The following is a 25,528-nucleotide window of genomic DNA, read 5'->3' on the forward strand; positions in this document are numbered from 1 at the left end:
GATGCGTTAGGGGCTGCGTTTACAGATTTATTAAACTCCTTTGGGGTCACGCAAAACGTCAGTGGTCCCACTCATCGTCTAAATCATACACTAGATTTAATTATATCATATGGAACCAATCCAACTGATATAAATATTATACCGCAAAGTGACGATCTCACTGATCATTACATGGTAACTTGCATAATACGTACTGATGAAATTTGTCATGTTGCGCCACGTTATAGACCAGGCAGAACAATCGTTCCAACCACTATAGATAGATTCTCAAATAGCTTACCTGATCTATCTCAGCTGCTCAGTGCACCCAAACAAACAGATGAACTAGAGGAAATGACTAGCAGTTTGAGCACCATTTTCTCTAGTACATCAGAAATTGTTGCACCAATTAGATTAAAAAAGGTTAGAGAGAAAACTAAAGCACCATGGTACAACAGTGCTACGCATGCTATCAAGAAAGAAACTCGTAACTTAGAGCGTAAATGGAAACAAACTAATTTAGAGGTCTTTAGAATGGCGTGGAAAGACAGTATGTCACGTTATAAAAAGGCTCTAAAAGCAGCCAGGGCTGAGCATCTCCGCAAGCTAATAGAAAATAACCAAAATAATCCAAGGTTTTTATTTAACACCGTGGCTAGACTAACAAATAAACAGACATCACCAGAGCAAAATATTCCGTTACAATATAGTAGTAATGATTTTATGAATTACTTCGATGAGAAAATAGAAAGCATCCGAAACACAATTGTAAATGTACAATCCTCTATGGTGTCTTATGATTCAGCCTCAATTATGGCCCCTCAAGAACAACTACACCGCTTTACAACTATAGGACAGGAAGAGCTAAATAAACTTATCATTGCATCTAAACCAACAACATGTTTATTAGATCCAATACCCACTAAACTACTGAAAGAAGTGTTACCTGTAGTCGAAAAGCCTCTTCTTAATATTATTAACTCGTCTTTATTTTTAGGTCATGTTCCAAAAATATTCAAGCTGGCAGTACTAAAACCTCTCATTAAGGAACCGCAATTAGATCCAAATAACTTAGCAAATTACAGACCCATCTCAAATCTTCCATTATTGTCTAAAATACTAGAAAAAATTGTGTCCGCTCAACTGTGCTCTTTCTTGCAAGAAAATTATATCTATGAAAAATTTCAGTCGGGATTCAGACCGCATCATAGCACAGAAACTGCGCTAGTCAAAATTACAAATTATTTACTTTTAGCTTCTGACCAAGGCTGTATCTCAATACTAGTTCTACTCGATCTTAGCGCTGCGTTCGACACTATAGATCATAAAATACTCTTGGATCGACTACAAAACTACACTGGTGTTCAGGGATAGGCATTAAGCTGGTTTAGATCGTACTTATCAGACCATTATCATTTTGTCTGTTTAAATGGGGAAAAATCAAAGATAACGTCAGTAGACTATGGAGTGCCGCAAGGATCTGTGCTAGGCTCTCTGCTATTCTCAATATACATGCTGCCACTTGGTAATATTATAAGTAAACATGGAATTAATTGTCCACTGTTATGCTGATGACACTCAATTACATATCTCATCACGACCAGATGAAAACACTGACTTATCTAACTTGACACAGAGTGTCTAAATGATATAAAATGCTGGATGATGTGTAATTTCCTGCTATTAAATTCAGATAAAACGGAGGTATTACTTATTGGTCCAAAAAACTACCCACAAAATCCCTTACTATACAACTTTAATTTAGCAGGATGTCCTGTTACTTTATCCACTACAGTAAAAGACCTGGGTGTTATACTAGACCGCAACTTGACTTTCGAAAATCATATTTCATATGTTACAAGAACAGCCTTTTTCCACCTTTGAAACATTGCTAAGCTACGTAACATGCTATCTGTTTCTGATGCAGAAAAGCTAGTTCATGCATTCATGACATCGAGAATAGATTACTGTAATGCTTTATTAGCTGGTTGTCCTGCATCCTCAATAAACAAGCTACAATTTATAGATCAAGAAAATATGATCATATAACACCTATTTTATCATCTCTACACTGGTTACCTATTAAGTTCCGTATCAATTACAAAGTATTCCTACTGACATATAAAGCCCTAAATAGTTTAGCTCCTGTGTATTTAACAGACCTTCTATCGCCATACAATCCATCACGCTCTTTAAGATCACTAAATTCGAGGCTTCTGGTCATTCCTAGGATATCTAAGTCCACTAAAGGAGGGAGGGCGTTCTCACATTTAGCTCCTAAACTCTGGAATAGCCTTCCTGATATTGTTCGAGACTCAGACTCGCTGTCCCAGTTTAAAACTAGATTAAAGACGCATCTATTTAACCAAGCATTCACCTAATGCTTACCTTTTATACTACTGCTGAATCAGTTCGAATGCATTAACATTATGAACATCAGCTATGTTAATTATTTCCCATCTGCCTTTCTGCTGTTATCTCGGGAAGCTAGTCCCGAGGTTAATAGCATTCGTCAGCTCCAGTTTGTATCCAGCCCCTCACGGAGACTTCAGATGCCCCAACACCTGTGATGAGACGACTCGACGCCTGTGAAGAGACGACTCAACGCCGGCGATATGTTATGCCCTAAATTAATACATGATTAACTGACTGTATTTTTCTATGTACATTTCCGAAATGCACTTTCTGTAAAGTTGCTCTGAGACAATGTGTATTTTGAAAAGCGCTATACAAATAAATTTGAATTTAATTGAATTAATTGATTATTTAGTGGAAAACTTTAGTACACTAAAAAATCATACTAGTAAATAAAAACAATAGTAACTGGAAAGTTTTGAGAAATGGGCTTCAAAACACTGAAGAATAAGAAATGGCTGGGGATACACTCTTAAAAAGAAAGGCTCTTTATTGCATAAATGGTTCCATGAAGAACTTTTAAAATCTATGCAACCTTTTCAGTGGAAAAAAGGTTCTTTAGAATTTTAAAATGTTCTCCACACTACGAATAAAAAGGTTTATTTTAAGATCTGTTAACTGAAAGTTTAAAGGAACCAAAAATGGTAACTGAAAGGTTCTTTAAGGAACCAATAATGGTTCTTAAATGGAATCACTGCAAAAACTCCTTTTGGAACCTTTATTTTTAAGTGTACACACATCTGATAAATTATTGATCACATGATTGATTGATCAGTGTTGTTAAATGTATCCATCAGTGAAATAGGAAGACATGAGGAAAGATCATCTGAGTTCAGGTTTTACAATCATCTCCTTCCCTTTTCCTGTGAGTCAAAACACTCACTGAATCATCACAAATATGACTCACACCTCCTGTATGTGAGCACCGGCGTCTGCACAGAGACAGGTGTGAATTAGATCGGCAGACTCTCATGACTGGTTCAGCGCTCCTGACATAGACTTTCAGCAATCAGGTGTCAAAACAGCTGGCTGTTTGTATTTTAGTCCTGTGTACATAATGGCTGAACAAACCCCATCGGAAAGCAATATGTCTCCATCTGCCACAGGACTGCTGTGATCAATAATAATGATAGATTGCACGTTATAGAATTATTGATTTTTAAAAGAACTTAAGTAGGACATTGCCAATGATGTATAATATTACAGGAGTAGCTGAGCTATTATAGCTAACATGAAAATAAATGTTAGTATGACATTTAAGTAAATAATTTACTTTTATTAAAAAAAAATTACTTGGAAATGTTTGGAAAATGGTAATGATTGGAAATGGTAATGATTAAGTACCATTGTATATGTAACATTGGTGGCTAAGATGGAATATATCAAAGTACCACAACATTTCATCCGATTTCATCAGTGTACCACCAGAGCATTCTGTAAGGGTTTTTCAATTCCTAGACAATACAAAGAACTTCCACATTTTGCTATTTAAAAATAAATGACAGCCTGATGCCCTGCTAACACCAGCTCTAGACATTATAAGTGACTATGGCAGGGCTTAATGTGGAAGTACTGATATATAGTGATCCAGAAACCCAGCAGCCGTGTCTCTGTGAGGACCTGTGCGGCTGCTGAGCCAGGCAGGAGATTAAACATGAGACTGCTTGTCTATGACTCACATGCCAGCGTCTCTCTCTCTACCCGCATGTCGGAGAGGGTGTGTTGGGCGAACAGAGTTAGGTGTGAAGGAGTTGCTGCCTCCTTGTCAGTTAGCCAAAAACACAAATTCCCCTTTATATGTGTTTTCTAACTGGAATACTTTAAACCATGCAGCAATGTCTGACAGAAATGCATCACGCATCAGACTGTGCAATGAAAACATTTTGGTTACTTTGGGATTTAGGTTAGCAAACACTCTCTCACACTATAAGGTCCCTCAGGCTATGTTTTTATCGAAAAACCATTCGATGACGGAAGAGATGAGAGTTTAATATCTAAGTTTGGGGAGACCGGGGCTGTCACACAGGGAATGCTTTTTATAATCACTGGTTTTGTATGTCGGCATCAAATATCTAGCTCAAAATTGCTTTAAATTGCAATTCTGTATGTAAATTATTTCCTCTATAAACTAAAAAGTCCAATATCATTATATTTTTACATAAGTTCTACAAGTGAACAATAAAACCACACTGGCATACATTCAAACCAGACACAACTATATAATGAAGGCATTTTAACAGAAAGATGTATTTTCTTTGTACAAAATGTCTGTCCCATAAATCACAGGTTAAGGCAGGTCAGCACATTTTTATTCTGACAAGTTGTTACAAGTTGAAATGTTAAGCAAATTATTAATTATTATATTCTTTTGACTGATGTAGATCTATTTGTATGGTCAAATCATATTTGTGAGTAATTTTTTTACTATTATTGTTGAAAAAACTCAAATATAGGCTAATGGCAGGTCCCACAAGTGGGGCATCTTGTCACAAAAAGGCAACATGTTAAATGAACTGTACTTCTTTCCTGGACAATGATTGTTGAGATGTTGGTGAAAATGGAAAACTGACTTAAAAAAACTACACTGAGAAATACTGACTAAATACTGAGTAAAAATATGTAACAACTAGTCCGAGTCACAATATATATATATATAAATATATATATATATATATATATATATATATATATATATATATATATATATATATATTGTATACAAAGTATATATTGCAAGTGTGCCATATCCAGAGAAAAACAACCATCAGATGTGTCCACAAAAGACCAAAGGGCAAGATATCCCAAACCAGAAAACTGTATAAAGTCCAAACATTGTCCCATACCCTGTGTGTATATAGATTACATAATTAAAGAAAAACCCAGGACTTTTAACTTCAGTAGGCTACCGTCAATAAATAAACTCATTTATTAGCCCAAAAAGAATACAACTTCCACTTCATGACAGAAGTTAAGAGGACGTTTATAAGTCTGTTGGAGGTCTTTTAAAGCGAACTCCGCTATTTAGAAGTAATAAAAGCTAGAGAAGAACTTACAGAAGTCCCAGAAGAAAGTCGAAATGCACCTCATATTCATCTTTCCACATCTTTCACTGGAGATCAGGCATCAATCCCGCGCGGAGCGAGAAAAATCCCTTCAACTCCATTCGCCTTCGGGCGCTTTGCGCATTGAGTAATCAGGTTTTTCCCAAATGGAATAAGATTTCGACGCAGCTGCTGCTAAAAGGGGCGTTCTGGAGACGTGGGTCACCGCATGCCGTTTATGTTCTTCGATAAATAAAGGTTTTGACGCGACTAATTCAAAGTGAATCTGCGCGCGCGTTTGGCTCCGGCGTAAACGGCTTCCCAGTGTGAAGTTCCTCAAAGTCGGACACAAGGGAAGGGGGCGGAGAGAGTCGCTCTGGATGGATTGAATTACTCAATGAGTCCTGCCCGAGCCACATTTCCATATTTCCGATGTTGAAGTAGCGATCTGGACCCGAGCCCGGGAGCACCAGCCAGGCCGCGAGCGCGAGCGCGTCTATTATTAGAGTTCTGCCTCTTTTCATCCCTCACGCTCACTGATGGCGAAAATGTTAACATGTATTCTTCAAAACATAACAAATAGCAACAAAAACGAATAAAATAATAATAATAACAAACAGTATCATACAATAAATATTACAACAGTTAGCAGCCATAACGTTATTACTCGGAACAATACTATTCTTCCTAAAGCGGTTAGGCATGCTGGGAGATCCCTATTAGTTTACTTGGAAACTAAAATATGAATGTACTCCAGAGACTATAACTTGAGCACATGAAAAATATAAATTATTCCAAGCCAGAAACATACTAAAGCACACACGTGCAGACTTTGAGCTCACATTGAACTGGATCATGTGATGCAGCTCTAGCATGTCCTACAACATTTCCATTCAGCATGACTAACCTTCAGATGGGCAGAAAGGAAACAGATAACGTCCAACACACTCACACACAGACCACTTTATGACAAAATGCTCCTCCATCCGTAACCCTTTATCTTTTCAAATTTGCAGTTATCTCTTGAAGATCAGGATGTGAGGCCAAGCGCTGTGATGTATGAGGCAGTAAAGGGCCTTGTTAGTGTGTGTGAGTTTAGTCTGCTATCTGTGGTATGGCCATGCTTCAGTAACCTGCAGTCACAACATGTTTGTCCCCTCATCATCAAACATCAGATCATTCAGCTGAATGACCATCATTATTGTTTACAATGCTCATCACATCTGACGCCGGACCAGCATCAAAACTAATAATCATCCTTCTCTCGCTCACTCCCTGTCTCTCTTAACTTGATAACTAAAGGTCATATGTTAGCTCCAGATTCAGAATCTTCACTCTTTTTTTCTCAGAACCTTTTAACCTCCACCTGATCTGCACTTAACTAAAATAGCTTTCTATGAGTAAACTAAATGCATTTTAATTTATATGCTTTTTTGCATCACTTAGGCTATCCTACCTCACCCCAACATGGCGGTATGCAAATATTGCTGGCTCTCTTTTATCACACACACACACACACACACACACACACACACACACACACACACACACACACACACACACACACACACACACACACACACACACACACACACACACACACACACACACACACACACACACACTTTTGTTAGTTGCGATTAATCACAATTACTCTACTTGATAGCACTAATAATTATTTATTAATTTTTTTAATTCACTTTATAGTCATTTGTTTTAATTTTTGTTTTAGTAATTTTGGTAAGTGCATTTGCAATTTTTACTATTTTCTATATAGCTTACTTAGTCTAATTCTTATTTAAGTGTTCTTAATCTAATAATTTTAGCTTTATTTCAATTATTAAAAATTATTTTTAATAGTTTTCATTTTACTCAGCAATAACAAAACCGACTGTTTAGACTACAGGATTTATTATTTCTTCCCGTCACAAGGTATTATGGCTGCCAACTTGAAAATGAACAATAAATATTCATGACATGCACATGGCTTTTTTCATTTCATAGCCAAACATAATGGCATCTGAAACAGTTATGATTACGATTCCTCTGACTTTAATGGGAAGGAAGTGAAGAGACTGGACCTATTGAAAGTTCACTGGAATACCCCTGGCTGAAACTGCAATTTAATTGTAGCATTCATAATCCTTCCCAGGGCACTTAAAAGCTTAAAAGTCATAAAAGTCATTCATTTGACTTGCGCAAGGCCATACGATAGTTTTGTGTAAGAAAAAGACTAAAATCTAAGTAATTCACTGAAAATCTAGACATCTGCTCTAGTACATTTATAAATGTTTGGTGCCATTGTGTCTTTTTTTAAAGCTTGAGAGCCCCAGTCCTCATTTTCTCTCATTATAATTAATAGAAGCCAGGATATTCTTAAAAAAAAAAAAACACCTTTTGTGCAGCACATAATAAAGTATGTCTTCTGGGGACGTCATATGGAACAACAAGAGAGAGATAAATAATTAAATTGTTATATTTGTCTGAACTATTCCTTTATAAATTTCTTCTCCTTTCTTGCAGTCATTTTAAGCTGCTGTGCAACTCACAGCAGTACTGAAGTGTCAGACAGAGACATGATGAAGCTAAATATAGACTGGGTTTAAACCCAGTAAAGACAGACTTCTCGGTGATGAGGACCTGCGAGGATTTAACAGCACGGCAGTGCGAATGACAAAGACCCATCATGATTTATTCTGACACACATATGTGTGGACACACACACACACATCCTTAGTATAGTAATAACATTTTCTCTCTCTCCCTATCATCCGTTGCTGATGTCTCCACGGCACAAGAGATTATTCTCTCTATGGATGAGCTTTACTTCTGCACTTCTAAAGCTCAGCAGAGTCTCACAGTCAGCTCACTTTCATCTCAACTCATCTGTGCTCCGGGAGCTTTGCGGTTCTGCTAGCACGTCCACACATGGAGCTAAAGAGGCTTTCTACTCTAGCCAGCACTTTAGCTCGCAAGCTATCTGACCTGCAGAGCTTTTATGACTTATGCTCCATAAAGTTTGCACCTAAGAGAAGTAATAGATTTATATTCTGCTAATGCTGAAATGGCCACTGATTATTGAAAAAATTGTTACCTACTACCAACAAAAAACAACAACAAAAAAAACAACAAAAAAAGGAAATAAGGAATATAATAATACACTTATTAAGGTTTATGCTTTAGGTCAACATGAAACCGCAACACACCTTATAACTAGCCAGCCCAATTCGTTCCAAAGGAGGATCATTATTGCATTTCGATACAGTGTTACGAAGAAATACTTTTTATTTTAAATAATTTGCACCAGTGAATTGTACCGAATAAGACCAGGAACATGCATTAACAAATAAACAGGGTCCATTTTGATTTCATGTTGACTGTAAGACAAGTTACAATATAAAACATGACAAATTTAGCAGATTTTATTGGGTATACCTTGCTAGTACTAGGTTGGATTCTTATTGGCATATATTCAACAAGGTGATGGAAACATTCCTCAGAGATTTTGGTCCATATTGTCATGATAGCATCACACAGTTGCTGTAGATTTGTCGGCTGCACATCCATGATGTGAATCTCCCGTTCCTCCACATCCCAAAGATGCTCTACTGGACTGAGACCTGGTGACTATGGTGGCATTTGAGTTTAGGGAAGTCATTGTCATGACTCATGTTCAAGAAACCAGTTTAAGATGATTTGAGCTTTGTGACATGGCGTGTTATCCTGCTGGATGTAGACATCAGAAGATGGGTACGCTGTGGTCATAAAGGGATGGTCAGCAACAATACTGGTGTTTAAATGATGCTCAATTGGTACAAAGTGTGCCAAGAAAATCTCCACACCATTACAGCACCAGCAGCAGGAACCAATGATACAAGGCAGGATGAATCCATCCATTCATGTTGTTTACGCCAAATTCTGAATGTCACAGCAGAAATCTAGACTCATCAGACCAAGCAATGTTTTTCCAATCATCTATTGTCCAGTTTTGGTGAGCCCGTGTGAATTGTAGCCTCAGTTTGCTGTTCTTAGCTGACAGTGGCACCGGTGTGTGTTCTGCCGCTGTTGTTCAGCTGCTTCAAGGTTTGACATGTTGAGCGTTCAGAGATGCTCTCCTGCAGACCTCGGTTGTAATGAGTGGTTGTTTGAGTTACTGTTGCCTTTCTATCAGCTGAAGCGGTCTGGTCATTCTCCTCTGAACTCTGGCATTAAGCAAGGTATTTTCACCCACAGAACTGCCTCTCTCTGGATATTTTCTCTTTTTCGGACTATTCTCTGTAAACCCTAGAGATGGTTGTGCGTAAAAATACCAGTGGATCGGCAGTTTCTGAAATACTCAGACCAGCCCGTCTAGCACCAACAGCCATGCCACGTTCAAAGTCACTTAAATCACCTTTCTTCCCCATTCTGATGCTCAGTTTGAACATCAGCGGATCATCTTGACCCTGTCTACTTGCCTAAATGCATTGAGTGCTGCCATGTGATTGGCTGATTAAATTTGCATTAACGAGCAGTTGAAGAGGTGTAATAAGGATGTATGTATAGGTCTTAATTTGTTACATTAATAAATAAATATCTTGTGCACTTGCACTTCTTAGGTAATTTTTTCCTGTTGGGGTGTTTAGATACTGGAAAACAAGACAAAGTTAGTGATTAAGAAAGCGATTTTTGCAGTGTATGGATTAAAACTTAGCTTGATATTTCACCAATAGCAGATCTATATTTCATGCTGGTTAAAGACAAATTTCAGAAAGGGTATAACAGTCAGAGTACAAACGAAATTATCAAGGGATAATACCTGCAAAAGTAATTGAGTAAATAATATTGATTTCACACAAGCAGAATACCTAAAGAAAAGGGCTGTGCGGTTGGAGAAAAACAAAGGATTTCAACAGTAATCCTTTCTCTTTGTTGTATGAAAGTATGCAAGAGTGTGTGTGTTTGTGCAATGTTTATCACATCCAGTGTGTAGATGTTAGAGAGAGAGAGAGATATTGTGTGTGTGTGTGTGTGTGTGTGTGTGTGTGTGTGTGTGTGTGTGTGTGTGTGTGTGTGTGTGTGTGTGTGTGTGTGTGTGTGTGTGTGTGTGTGTGTGTGTGTGTGTGTGTGTGCAGCTCTCCTGCATCCTGTAGGGATAATCATCAGCTAGACAGCACTCACCCGCTGCTCACACAACCAGGCTGAAGCGGAACCAGACAGGAAGTTTGTTTGTGTGTGTGTGTGTGTGTGTGTGTGTGTGTGTGTGTGTGTGTGTGTGTGTGTGTGTGTGTGTGTGTGTGTGTGTGTGTGTGTGTGTGATAAAGAAGGAGATTATGAGTGTCTGATAAAGAAATAATAAATGAGCTTTAGAAAGGTGTGGGGGTGGTGAAAGAGGCAGGGTCGGGACTCGATTTTTTCTCTAACTATGTCACCAAATAGGTGAAAAACACAAACTGAAGGACTCACTTGCATTTCCTCTCCAGTGAACTCTAAGCATTATCCTAGTTTTAGGGGCAAACAGGGTTTTAAAAAAACACTAATCTACCATGAATATAGTTTAAAGATTCAAAGTTTTGCGACTTTTAGTCAACAATGAGTTTTAATCATCTGTGTAACTATATAGTCAGGATTCATATATACTATATATTCAAGAATTGAAAACTCAGTTGAAAAATCAGTTAACTGCTAATCTGACTATTGAGGTGGACATTTGCCCTTCAATGTCTATGGTGGTTATGGTCACGGTAGTTTCGTATAGCCAGGACTTCAGACTGACGGCAGAAGGTCTGGACTCTATTGCAGCTTTCATTGGCCAAGGACCACCCAGAAACCGTCTGACCGACATGTAAAGCAACCAATCACTGTTAGTTTTGTTCTGCGTCATGTTTAGGGGTGTGAAAATGTAATGTCACTACAATAACAGACCGGCGTGCATCTAATAAATTATTAATTCAAGAACGTTGTGTAAGTTTACGGCAACAATGGCGGCGCAAACTTCACACACTTTTGAAAATTCAGCGTTTAGTTGATCCTAATACGCGCTTATTGTCTCAGACCTAAACCAGGCAGACCATTAAAGAATACGACACAAACGTCTCCCGGAAATCCTGTAGAAATCAACCAATCAATGACGACTTTGAAACTCCTAAGTGTTTCCCATTTTGTGTGCCTTATGCATTAGACATTCAGCCAAAAGTCCATGGGCAGGACGTCTGAGGCTGAGACTATGGTCACGGTAGTGAGGCCTGAAATGCTACTTAAAAGTGTAAAACAGATATTGATCAATCTTGCCATTTATTTGTCCAATAAAATGCTCTTTTGAATGTCCCCTACCTTAAAATAGAAATGCCAAGCAAGCTAGATGCTATTGTCTAATTAAATAACACCACCAACTTACGGTTTCAAAAGTTCACATATTTCATCCATGATATATAAATCTTTTCAGGGTTTTTTCCAGTCACCATTCAGTTTGTTTGTTTGCTTGATTTACTTTGAGTTAGATAAAATTCTTTGATTTTTAATTAATTCTATTTCAAATTTGAATTGCAATTCTGCATCCTTTTAGCTACCCCAATTCAAATAATGCGAACTAATCATTAAAACAGACTGTGCTTTAAGTTACTCCCTAGCTAGCATTTTGCTCGTGAGGCTTTGTGAATTAGCTAATTACCAGCATATGTTCTTTTCCTTCTGTTAGCTGTTGTAGACACCATGCAGCACTCATTTGCTGCATGAGTTTATCAACCACATTTAAGCACTAAGCAACTCCATAGAACTGCTAATGAAGAACACATGGGGGACTAGTGTAGCGTTACCAGTCTTTGGTAGACCACAGGCTAATAAAGTTAGCCGCTAATGCTAAGAGAGTGAGTTAAGAGTTTTAATGAATAGAGTGCAATATGGAGGTCAACTGGACACGAAAGATACATCAAATGTAGCTTTGACCCTGTCAGTGAACAAAAACCAACTGCATTGATACAGAGGGACTCAAATGGACGTGTTGCCAAGCGGCACTTGGAAAAAGCACAGTGTGACTGAAAAGTAGAGCAAGGCTCCCGTCGTGAAAGAGGAAAGCCAAAAGCGATGATGTCACTCCTTAAAAACAATGCCTCATTCAGGCAGACTGGGGGGCAGGAAGCTGCTAGTCATTTAAAACTGGGGAGGAAAAAAAACGACAACATCTGCTGCTGCGTCCAGTCCAGATGGATGCAGAGAGAGAGGGAGAGAGAGGGAGGGCAGTTATATTAGACAATCCCTCACTGGCTCCCAGAGGTGGAAATCTTTCCTCTTGGATACTGGCTCAGATCCGTGAAATATAAAGAAATTTCCAGTCGGCTAGGTCGCAGTGTGAGACTCTCTTCAAAACAGACATGATAGGCTACCCTTATAAATGGCTCATTGGAAAAATGTGCCTATGACGACATTTCTGCAAAATGATATTACGATGCTGCTTGCACGTTTCACAACACTTTCAAAAGTTTTATCTGAAACAGATGAATCCGGTGTGAATTGTCAATATTTTATTATGTTGGTTGTTGTACGTATCGTGGTAGTTTGGAAATTAAATTTATAGTGAGTGGCGTCAAAAAATGTATGCTCTGTTGCGTTTGAAAACAACATACCGCCTACACTAAACCTAACAAATAAGAACATAAGAAAACGTGGCATAAAATTGCATTTGCTGAAGTAACCATTGCCGTTTTAGCTTGCTATTTTATCGTAAACTGCATTTCACGGGTTTCTAAGCTCTTTATGGGCAACTGAACAAGTTTACTATATCAGAAAATCCAAACATATGGAGCTGGTAATGCGATGTCAAAATGTATTAGTTAAACAAATCATGCACTAAAGGCCAGATTTACTGAACGGGACAAATTAGCATTAGAGGACAATTCCAAAAAAGTGCAGATGGGAGTCCATTCCATAATGACCAACGCAATCTACCACGAGCAGGGCAAACTATCGTCTGGTTTAAGAAATGCTTTTTTGGGTGGTAAATAATAGCACAAATACCGGAAAATGTATTAGTGCAAACCTTAGTAAATCACCTTGCATGATTTATTTACCCATACATTTTGCATCTGAAAGGTTAACTCAGGTCAGACACAAAAATAACCGTCCACGACTTTTCAGCGCTAATTTTTCACTGTGTGGCTTTAGTAAATTCCGATTTAGTTTTTTAACGCCAAAAGAGGGTTTGCGCTGGTGCAAGCTGTTAGTAAATCTGGCCCTAAGTGTTTTGCGGTCACAGTATTAGCATTGTGCAAGAAACCGTGAGGAAATAAGTCTTTATTAATTGATATTCTGCCCCGTAATCATAATCTGTGTGGAAAAAGAATAAACGTTGTTGGTGTTTTACTACCACAATGTTCATTTCATCTGGAAACTGCAGTGAATAGTTTGTATTGGTACGTTTTGGGAGTTTTGTAAAAAAAATTGGTAGATGCCCATTTTTTCCATTTAGCCTAGGGTGCTCATATCTACGCAGTTCTGACGGTACATATGCCTCATCAGAGTAACAATTAGCAAACAATCATTGACTGTGGATCTTGACTCCATTCAGTGAGGGGAAAAATAGCATTAAACTTGTTGCTCACTAGTTTGAGAGCAGGTTATTAACTAGCAGTGCATGCCATCTACTGGACAGGCCAAGCAGGAGATTTAGTTGCATCCTTACCTGGTAGAGTTTGGCATCGTGTCTCCACTCTCTCCATTCCCAGACAGCTCAATGTGGAATCCATTAGGGATGCTCCATTGTGCCGGCTGGCTCAAGACATTTTCCGACCTGCTTCCTGGTATAGTGGTCCGTAGTGGACTTGCAGAGCTGGCTTCATCCCTTGCCGTATCCGTCCCCAGATCTGCCTCGCCCTCAGCCCCTTCCTGCACGGTCTCCAGCTCCAGTTCTGGAGTTTCGGGGCCCATTAGGGCCCTCTGCTGGATGAGAGGGGTGAGTGGCGCCTCGAAGCTTACGCAGCTGTCCGTCTCGTCGGTGAGCGACAGCACGTCCAGAGAATCCAAACTGCTGTAGCAGGTCCCGCCTCTCAGAAGCTCAGACTCGACGATGCGCTCGAACGTGGAGCTGAAACCGTCCTGGCTTTCTTTCGTCCTGTCGTACTCTTCCTCTCCGTCGTCCTCTTCCTCCTCCACAGCCGTGGTCTTGGCGACCTGCTCAACTATGCTCTCAAACGTAGAGCTGAAACTGTCCTGATTTCCAGTCTCCCTTTCCTCCTTTTCTTCTTCGTCCTCTACCTCAGCATCCGCTTCCTCTACGGAGAGCTCAAATGTGGAGCTGAAGGCATCTAGGTTCCCCTGCGCTAAAGACTCTTCCGGGATCCCCTCGTCATCCTCCTGCCCTTCGCTGTCATCTTCGGTCCCATTCTCAAACCTGCAGTGACAAAGACGCCGGTTAAAGCATTCCCAAACCTAGAGGTAAAAATCAAATCACACAGACACACCTGGCTACAGAGGTCTGGCTTTAGACCGTATACAAAGGCTTTTAGCCTGGCTGGCATGCGCGGTACATGCTCCTATCTTTATTCAGGCTGCTATCACAGTTCTTCATCATGACTGCAGCGGAGGAGTCCCAGCAGAGGGGAGCTTCATTCAGGACAGCTCCCCTGCCACGTATGGTGCCCGAAATATCTCCCCATCCGCATTGTAACATGCATGCCACATCATTTGTGAAGCCTGACACTGAAAAACTGCACAGCTAAACTCTGTAATACACATGTTTCATATTCGAAACATTTTGTACGACATGACAAGCCTGGCATTGTGAAATTTGTTGTAAAACAATGGATGTCTTGTCTTTCATGGGGTTTTAATGATCATTTCGGGGTCTGTTCAGAATCCAGCCAGATTGTTTTCTTAGAAGATCATTAGGATGTGTTTTGGAAGTCAATTTTATTTGTTTAGCGCTTTTGTTTGAATCACATACGGCACATCACACAGGAAGTTGAAATTAAGTTAGAATTGGAATGACAGGAAAAGGAATTTACTGAATTGCAAATCAACAATCTACTTTTGACTGTAAATGTTGCTGTCAAAGGCTGATATGCATTATTAAGTATGTTTACCAGTGCAGTTATAATTAAGCTACAGTCTTCATCTGTCAAGTTTAGGTGTCCAAGTAAACAGTAATATTGTGAACTATTTGTAAAATTTTCTTTTTGAATAAAAATGTAATTTATTCCTGTGATGCAACAGCATTATTACTGCATTCTTCAGTGTCACATGATCCTTCTGAAATCATTCTAATATGATGATTTGATGCTCAACATTTTTTTTTATTATTAATTTTGAAAACAGTTGTGCTGTTTAATATTTTCGTGGAGACCATGATCCATATTTTTCAGGATTCTCTGTTAAATAAAAAGTTCAAAAGAAAAGCCTTTTTTATACTGAAATCTTTTAATAAAATGTAAAAGTATTTACTGTCACTTTTGATCAATGCTGAAGCAAATTTTGAATAGTTGTGTTTTGTACATGCGCTAGCTCTGTCTGTCTTAAGGAGAATATGCAGACCAGCACAATTTCAGTTGAACTAAAGTGACATTACATTTTTTAAAGATGAATTATTGCTTCAGTCTGACTGAAATCAAAGTTTTAAAGTGCATGTAAAAGTCATTCTTATTTTACTAACCTCAGAGAGTACAGGGGCTTGTCCTTTTCTGGGCTCTGAGGCGGCAGAGACTGTGTGTCTTCACCTTCACGGGTGTCCCCGTTACAGTTTTCTGTTACAGGATCCACGCAGCTGCCCTCAATCTCACTGTTTCTACCTTCCTTTTCTAATGTCACCATCTCATCCTCCTTTTCCCTGGACTGTGTGTTTCGGTTATTCTCTGTTTCTCTGTCCTCTGCTTCACCTTGACGCTCCTCCTCTGTCTTTGTTCCATTACAGGGCTCCAGATCTTGAGCCTTCGAGCCGTCAGCTTCCTCTTCTCCCTCAGGTGCTGGGGGTGTATCTGGAGGTGGGCTGCCTGTGCGGAGGGGGTCCTGCTGCCCCTCCTGACTCATGGTGGCCTCCTCAATCACAATGTCCTGGTAGCCTGGGGTCACAAGGTCAGGGTCGGAAACAAGGGAGAGGGCCAAAGTTCACACCTATTACAGAAAAAGATAAGACAGAGCAATGAGATGTCAGATAAATGTGAGCCCTGAATAATAGAGGATAGTGACCTACTGAGAAATACAGTAATGCATTATGATTATAAATAATCTCCTACATATAAACAAATGAGACAATTGTTCACGTAAGAATATAAAATTGCCCCTTTACCAGGAATGATGCAATAAGTGACAGGACATTCTGTAAATTGTTTCATTTTTATTTATATGGTGTCACTCAGTGTAGACCTGCCTACTGAAGGCATTGATCATAAATAACACCATTGTAAATATCTCCTGTCAGACAAATGTTCCAGGCTATGGACAGACAAATTGCTTGTCAGTCACATCTGGTTAGGACATGAAAAATGAAAGTGGATAAATAATTTTGGCTTTAAAGTGCCCCAATTATGGATTTTTGAAAATGACCTTTCATGTAGTGTGTAACATAGCTCTAAGTGAATGAACACATCCTGCATAGTTTTAAATCTGAAACTGCAACGTATATAAAGTTATTGTCTTTCAAAAGTAAGAGTCGACTCTGAGTCAATGAAATTAATCGTTTTTCAAACGAGTCAAATGGTGCGTTCACATGCTATGGAAAACATGATATTTTCCACTTGTGAACTGGTATTTACCAGTGTGTTGCATTCAAGTCCTTTTGTTGTCGTAATGTGGTAAAAAGATGGAGATCCAGACCTGTTATTTAGCTAAAACTATTTTAGATTGATTAAGTCATCTGCTACAGCAAGAAGATGATTCATCAAAACTCAAACGGTAAATTTTCTAGATCATGAATAGTACATATTTTTGCCATTGACGACTCTCGCGTTGCTCTCCGCCATTTTGAAAAGGTCAAAGGTTATCTCATCTCGGCAACTCGTGCATCATAATATTCTACGAGCTGCCCAGTGGAAAATACCACATGAGGGGGTGTTCATGTGCATTTTCCACGTCGGCTTTTGGTATTTACCATAATTACCATAGCACGTGAACGCACCAATAAGCCGTTTCGTTGTGACGTCAAGACGAAACATTAACATATTGCCCACCCATTCATTGCCCGCCCACTTATTGAGCCTGCAAACACCAGGGAAAACTTGAACCCCCTCAAACCGGAAGCTGATTCCTGTGGACACTGGATGGCATCATGTCGAGAGTTAGCTGTGCACTACAATGTGAAGGTAAAGCCAGTTTTTTTACACGGCCCAAGGACGAGCATGTGAAGAATTATTGGTTCAAAACAATACCACAGCAGTATAATACTAAACTTTTGCTGTGTTCCCTTTATTTTACTGACGACTTCTCAAATCTCGGAGTTCGATGCAGGATTCGCAAACCGCTTGCTCTTGAAAGATGGTGTTCAAAATACTTAGTTTTGAGTTTTATATTGTGTTGGTCTCCTGCTAACTGATAATGTGTCAGGTCAGCGAGTGAGACCACAGCTCGCTGCACATTATAGGTGATATTAAGCATTCTGAAGACCGAAGCAGTCAGGTGGCACTGGCAAGATCTTAAAAGTTTAAACAGCGATTCAGACTCCATTATCTGCTGTCATCTTTGTGTTTTATCAGCCCTGCGGACGTGCAGACCGTTGAAAACACATTAGCTTTGATTCAGCAAATCTCAAGCTCCACTGATGTTTCACATGCTCACTACAGTACAACACAAACCCGAAGGATCAAACTCTCATGTACTGAGGGTGAATTTAAGGGTCAGTCTGAGTCTAATTTTAAATTCTGCTCTGATTTATAACAGCTGCTCTGAGGAATCTTCCCTAAACTCGGTGGGCGGCAGCAGCGCTGGACAGGACAGATGTTCAGTGGCACATTACGGCATGGTTAATGTCAGCATTCACCAACCCGTTTAACTTCTGTAATGTTACATGCAACAGGATATTCAGTGAATACAAATGGACAAAACTTGACTTTATCCATTAGATGTTAATTGTGTTTTGAAAAGAGGGCATTACATAACAGAATAGCATCAGCCAAACATGGGAAGATCGGATCATTTCTAACTTGAATCTTTGAATCTCGTTCAGCAAAATGAACTAATCTTTATTCATGTCATTTTGTTAATTTGAGCGCAGTTCACCTAAAATATATTTTCAATAGTCCCAGAGCACGTCCCGATACGCAATCTTTAATCATACTCTAAATTTAAAAAATCATTATAATGCAGCCAAAGACAAATTATGAGAAACAAATGATTTCTCTTTCAATCCTTTCGTTCATTTGTCACGTTACACACGCAAAACGACCCATGAGTGGAGAAGTGGAGAAAGTCATTACATTTTGATAAAAGATTCGAATTTTCATTTGTAATAATGTGGCCAAAGGAATCTGGCATAATAGGATCAAGAATGTGTTGTTAGAAATTTGTGTCGACTGAAACTGAAACATGCAGTTTCCTTGCCACTAGAGGAACCAAAAGAACTGCAAAATAATGACCAAATATTTCATACAGCTTTCCAGAACACTCCCTCCATCTCTCATTGGTCGATCAAACAAATAGCCCCGCCCAAATCTCACATCATTGGTTGAGACAATACCTCTTTCGTGCTGCTCAGAATGCTCGCCGAACAGATCACAATAATGTTTGTAACTTTAAGTAAACCATTTGTAGTCTGATGCTCTTTTTCTGGGGAATCAGCATAAAAATAGTTTACTAAACTATCGTTCAAAAGTTTGGGGTTCGTAAGATTTTTTCCCCCCACATTTTTGAAAGGATTCTCACCAAGGCTGTGTTTATTTGATCAAAAATACAACAAAAACTGTGATATGGTTAAATGTTATTACAATTTAATGTTATTTCCCATTTTAATATATTTTTTTAAATCTAATTTATTCCAGTGATGCAAAGGTGAATTTTCAGCATCATTACCTCCAGTCTTCAGTGTCACATGATCTTTCAGAAATCATCCTAATATTCTGATTTGCTGCTTAATATTTTGAGGAAAACAAGATAAATCTTTTAATCGAAATAGATAAAATTGATCAATTTAATGCATCAGAATAAAATTCTTGCTAAATAGGATCCCAAACTTTTGAACAATAGTGTGTTGTTGTTTCTTCATATCAAGTTCATTAAAGGGTGATTTTAAATTCATATTCAGAGCCTTTGCTATGGGGCTTTGCTTAGTTTAATACTCATTTACCAGATGAAGCCAACTGGACAGACATACAAACACAGGCTGGAATATAAACAGCACACATGTACAGAAAATCCTTGTCTCTGGCAGGGGAACAGTGTAACAGAGTTAAATGTGAAGCTCAACCGCTTTCTTCTGCAGCTCTGACTCAGACGGTGCCATTTAAAGCTTTCTAATGCCGAACATCTGATCGAAACAAACCGCAGTAAAATCCTAGTTTCCATTACATTAAAGCTCTATAGCCCAAACTGCCATTACATTAGGCAACAAATAAAATCTCTTTAGGTCTATGTTCAGTGTTGTTTTACAGAATACACACCAATTCATCTTAGCAGTTACACATTATTTCAATTGAATTAGGTCAACGGTGCATGAATTTGTGTGTAGTTTTCTACATCATTGTAATCTTTACCCCGTTATTTTTCCAAAAAGGTCTATACCCTCCTAAACGCTTGCAACATAGGGATGTAAGAACACACTGTCTGACACCTCACAGAACATTTGAATGTGACATTTAGCAAAAGACTCTCTCAGAAAGTTACCTTTGACCTCTGCTCCTCATTCAAACACACGTGGTTAATGTTTGACATTCTGCATGGGTGCTCGGTACCCAAAGTCCATCCCAGCTGCAGATGATCTTTTCACATCAAGACTCACATGCACGAGTCCATCATACACACACACACACACAAACACACTTGCAGGCTCAGCTGCTGTAAAGTACCCTGTTGTCACACAAACTATTCCTGAGAGGCTCAGCGATCAGTAACTGCCAGATACCCATAATTCCTGCAGCAGCAGCACACGCCTACTTAACTACATGACTAGTCACTCGCTGAGGGTGTATGAGTGTGACGTATGTTTGTGTGTGTCAATATTTGCCTATATCGGTAGTAACAACAGGGCTTACATTTTTTTTTCTTTGCTGGCCAATTGGAATGTTTTTACACACCTGCCTTTTAATTTGGAAACAGTAACTAAATACAATTTGAAGTAATCTCACTGTATATAGTTTATTCCTTAGGTCCTGTAAATAATATTTTGGTTAATTTATATGGTTACCTTACAAATTAATAGATATATTAAATAGATGCATTCATTTGTGACAACAGTTTTAAACAAAAATGTAAAATAGCGAAAGGCGGGTGATTAATAGATTCAAAAATTACAGCAAAGACATTTATGTTTTTACTAAAGATTTCTATTTCAAATAAATGCGGTTTTTGTGAGAAAATGTATCCACAAAAATATTTCAATTTCAGTATTGATAAGGAATTTTACATATTTATTTACATATCAAAAACATTTAAAAAGTCTTAATGACCCTCAAATTTTGAAAGGTGGCTCAAAATATTTCTATAATCTTTCAATATATCTTAATCTGTATCTATTCCGTGCAGGCAGTATTTTTCTTTGCCATTTTTTACTTTTAGCAATGCATTTTTGTATATGCTAGAGATATTTTAAAATATTAAAGGTAAAATATTTTTTCATTCATAAACTACATTCATAAACCCACTTTTGCAGGAAAACAACAGCATATGAATGCATATTACTGGTTTAACACAATATAACAAAAAACAATAACCAGCATTTTTTGCTATTTTGATTAAATGATCTTAGTGACAAATCAGCAAAAGTTAAATAAGGTATAATATATCAATGAGAAGCAAACATTTGGATGTACAAGACCAAGTAACCATTCTGTCAAACGACCCAAAATGTGCTCCCACACTTGTCCCGGGCCAACAGGCTGTCCTTATTGTTGGCATTAACAATCATAGACGTCCTCAAGTGGAAAAATATTCATAAATAAAGTAAATGATTTTTAGGGGCTAGCGTTAAGGGTTTGGGCATCATTATTAGATTTATATAAAAACAACAGAAGTCTACAGTGTCTCATAGTTTACACGTGTATGTGTGTGTGTGTGTGTGTGTGTGTGTGTGTGTGTGTGTGTGTGTGTGTGTGTGTGTGTGTGTGTGTGTGTGTGTGTGTGTGTGTGTGTGTGTGTGTGTGTGTGTGTCAGCAGAACAGTAGGGTCTTCAGGGCGATCAATTCTGTTTAATTACTTTCACTGGATCTGTCCGTCACCTTCACTCTTTACACTACACACACCGGCACTCATGTGGCTACAAACACACACACAGTCACTGATAAACTTAAAGAAGGGCCTTATCTTCAAATCAACACACAATCCTCTACTCAATCACTGCCACCCCAAAAAAAAAAAAAACCTTCCACAAGCTTTCAGAGAGATCTGCTTCCACCTTTTGGCTGTCTTGTGATATTTTGTGGTGAAATTCGCTTGTTTTATGCGTTTTGACAGGTGTGGTACTTTAATCACACATATTTAATGATTGGATTAAAATAAGGCACGATTTCATCAGAGATCGTGAGTTGGACCCACAGTAGTGGCGTGAACAGGGAGCTGAACTCACCACTTAAAAAAAAAAATTTAAAATTATTGTTATTGAGACCTTTTCTGACCCTTTTAAAAAATGACATTCATCGGTGTAATCTTATGTAATAAAAAAGTAATTTTAAATTGTCCTGTGGTGTCACAAATTAATATTAATATATATTATATTAGGGGTGTAACGGTTCAATTTACTCACGGGTCCGTTAGTATCATGGTTTCGGTTCGGTTCGTTATTTGCTATGGTCAGGAAAAAAGGACTTCTGTCAAGTAAAAATAAAAGAATATAAGGACAAATAATCAAACTACAAGCAGACAGCACATATAAATAAAATAGAGTAAAGATATACATAAAATAAACAGTGATTTTCAGGTTTTCCGGGTAGGTATAACAGTATGTATTGAATAAAGTAATTAAATGTAAAATAACATTGTATATAATCTTCACTGTATAAATTAAATAAAGATGAATCCTTATTAAACTTACAAAAGTAATTCAGTCAAGAGCAGATTTCTTTGTCATTTGTTGTTTGATTAACAAAAACACAGACAGAAGAAGGAATATTAGGCTGCTGTCATCTATCTATCTGTATATATCTATCTATATATCTTCATCTATGTATATATATATATATATATATATATATATATATATATATATATATATATATATTAGTGCTGTGCGTTAAACGCGTTATTAACGGCGTTAACGCAAACACATTTTAACGGCGTCAATTTTTTATCGCAAATTAACGCTCTTTTTGGCCAAGCAAACTTTGTATTTTTATCAAATGCTGTTGCAACAACTAGTAACGTTAGAACAACTACAACATCACACCGGATAGCTAGACCGGAAACAAAACAACAGGCACGCCGCACGTAGGCTACTTGTTTGGGCTTGCGCGCCGGCCAAAGAGTAGTAGGCTAACGTTACGTTTTGAGTGGATGGCGCGAGCGCGAGACGCAGATCTAGAGACGTGCACTCTCAACGCAATAGAGTGCGGCGCGGGACTAGATTTGATGGCCGTGTGCGAGGGCGGGCTCGAGCGGTAATGCACTCACTCTGTGTGCGGATACGGCAGAATAAAAAGATTCGCGGGACTCCCGCAAACTAGAAATATCTATGAATAAAACATAAAAACTAATACATTTTTATTCATATGTTGCAGAAAAGCAACAAGAACAACTAAAACTAAATAGAAACAATTTACAGGCCAGAGTTTTCTTTTTAACATAACATGTTTGCAGCGTTGAGGGATGTATCCAATCACAGACATATGTGTTGATTTCTTGAACGCAATGGCCAATCAGAAGCATTTAAAATAGACTCCCCTCACCGCTCAAAACTGACTTTTTGTTCAGTGCTGAATTCTGTATACTGGCAAATCCTCAAATTATAACAAACAAAGTGTATATATTATGAAAGATGCATTGTGCAGTCAGCTTCATTGATAATAACAGATGTGTGAGATTGTGATGAACTGATGTCAGCTTTTTAGGAATTATTAAGGGAGCACACTTTGCGCGCATTCAGTAATGCCAAACCATGCACTCAGTAGCCTGCTTGCTTTTATGTTATAACAGTGGTTTGTGTGTTAATGCTTTAATAACAAATAATTTATAAGGAGCATTTATGCTAATGTGTATGGTGGCGACACGTAGGCGAAAGTATTTGGAGGTAGCCTACAAAAAAAGAGTCTATTTGCGGGCGGGAGCGGGACAAAAATGTTGCGGGCGGGAGAAAGTAACATAGAAAGTAGTTGAGAACGTCAGTTATAACGACCCACGTATTAAAAAAATGGACGGGTTTAAATCGGGCTCGGGCTCATAATTACAGTTTATGTGTCGGGCCGGGCTCGGACACAATGCGCACGGGCTCGGGTCGGGCTTGATTTTTTGGGCCCGATCTAAGCTCTACAATGGATGACTTCAGACAGAAGCACATGGATACCACAGCTAAGAACAAACTTACTGCTGATCCACTTTTCCATGTTGATAAGAGCATTAAAATTAGAAAAAATAATGAGACAAATAGAAATCAAGGGACATTTAGAATAGATAAAAATGTGCGATTAATCGCGAGTTAACTATGGCATTAATGCGATTAATCGCGATTAAATATTTTAATCGTTTGACAGCACTAATATATATATATATAATTGGAATTTAATGTAAATGTCCTATTAATGAGTATATGGTGCATTACTCAGTCAGTGACTCTTATGAAACCTTTTTAAAGTATAATATGATTCAGTGATAAAAACGCAAGCACATACAATAAGTCTAGTGCAACAATGAGAGGCATTCTCACAATTATGAGGTTTAAATGAAACAATATCAATGCAGCCAACACAGTCTGACCTATCCAATCTAACTGTCTGGGACTATTAACACAAAAGAGAGCCAAACACACACTTCATCTCCTCCATCTTTATCTCTATGCAGTCTGGATACTAGACGTCTGTGTGACCCACTAACCCTCTTCAGACGCGAGATGACACCACCGCGCGCGCGCTCGCGCAAACACACACACACACACACACACAAAGACTGACCATTACAAATGATCAGCACGCGGTTTTTAACTCTCTCGGGATCTGCAGTGCGCTAAATATATCGATGCCGTCTACCTTACCCACATACAGGCGACTGCGTAATGCTGCCTTTCCATGCGTAACGGGCTACGGGACATTAAAATAGAGGCTTCAAGTGTAGACAGGGGTCCTGTGAAGGAGACCACCAAGTAAACGAATATGAACAACTGAGCCGTGTGTAAATGTGATTTAAATCACCTCGTTCTGTCACTTCCACTGCTGTCAAGGTCAGACGTCCTATTGTATCATGTCACCGTATCACTTACGTCTTCACTTAAATCATCACAGGGATATTAATCTCATTAAACGCATCCGCTCACCAGCTCCAGGCTGACGCTTACACACACACACGCACACCTTTTAACAGGTAGAGAGAGAATAAGTGATCATTTAGGGCGTCTTGTGTCTCGTCTAGCGCTGGGATGTCTGGTTGTCTGACGCCTATATTCCCAGTGACGAGTGCATTATAATAGTTGGGTTAACAATGGATCACTAAGCATTGCAATTGCATTGCATCGTCTGACATAAAACTGCATGCATTTAAGATGCATCATCATTTGCAACCATGCATAAAGCTGCGTATTACAAATGACATTGGCAGATAGTCTGCAGTCGTTCAAAGCATCACAACTAAATACAGTACAGGCTGTATATCTAACACATATAGTGGGTCCTTGTGTTTAAGGCATCGTGGAGTAAAAGACACACACACACACACACACACACACACACACACACACGCACGCACAGAGAGAGAGAGAGAGAGAGAGAGAGAGAGAGAGAGAGAGAGAGAGAGAGAGAGAGAGAGAGAGAGAGAGCCTGAATCGCAGCCATATTATCCCCAGC

General features: G+C 38.7%; 1 protein-coding gene across 5 annotated transcripts in view; it reads right to left on the bottom strand.

The window, feature by feature from the left end:
- Positions 1–25,528, bottom strand: part of psd2 (pleckstrin and Sec7 domain containing 2) — a 78,534-nt gene that overhangs the window by 19,268 nt on the left and 33,738 nt on the right. For 2 of the 5 annotated variants that reach the window (XM_077247425.1, XM_077247427.1), the window contains 2 exons: positions 16,057–16,514; positions 14,092–14,799 (listed from right to left, as the gene is read on the bottom strand). In XM_077247425.1, coding sequence (XP_077103540.1) covers positions 14,092–14,799; positions 16,057–16,430 — 1,082 coding nt within the window. In that variant the 5' untranslated portion in view covers positions 16,431–16,514. Of the gene's footprint in view, positions 1–5,447; positions 5,933–14,091; positions 14,800–16,056; positions 16,515–20,213; positions 20,429–22,287; positions 22,309–25,528 lie in introns of those variants that run through there. The other 3 variants (XM_077247428.1, XM_077247426.1, XM_077247429.1) reach the window with 3 other exon arrangements.

This window comes from Siphateles boraxobius, unplaced genomic scaffold (assembly GCF_051911475.1).
Source record: "Siphateles boraxobius isolate OS27281-9 unplaced genomic scaffold, OSU_SipBor_1 3, whole genome shotgun sequence".
Lineage (NCBI taxonomy): Eukaryota > Metazoa > Chordata > Actinopteri > Cypriniformes > Leuciscidae > Siphateles > Siphateles boraxobius.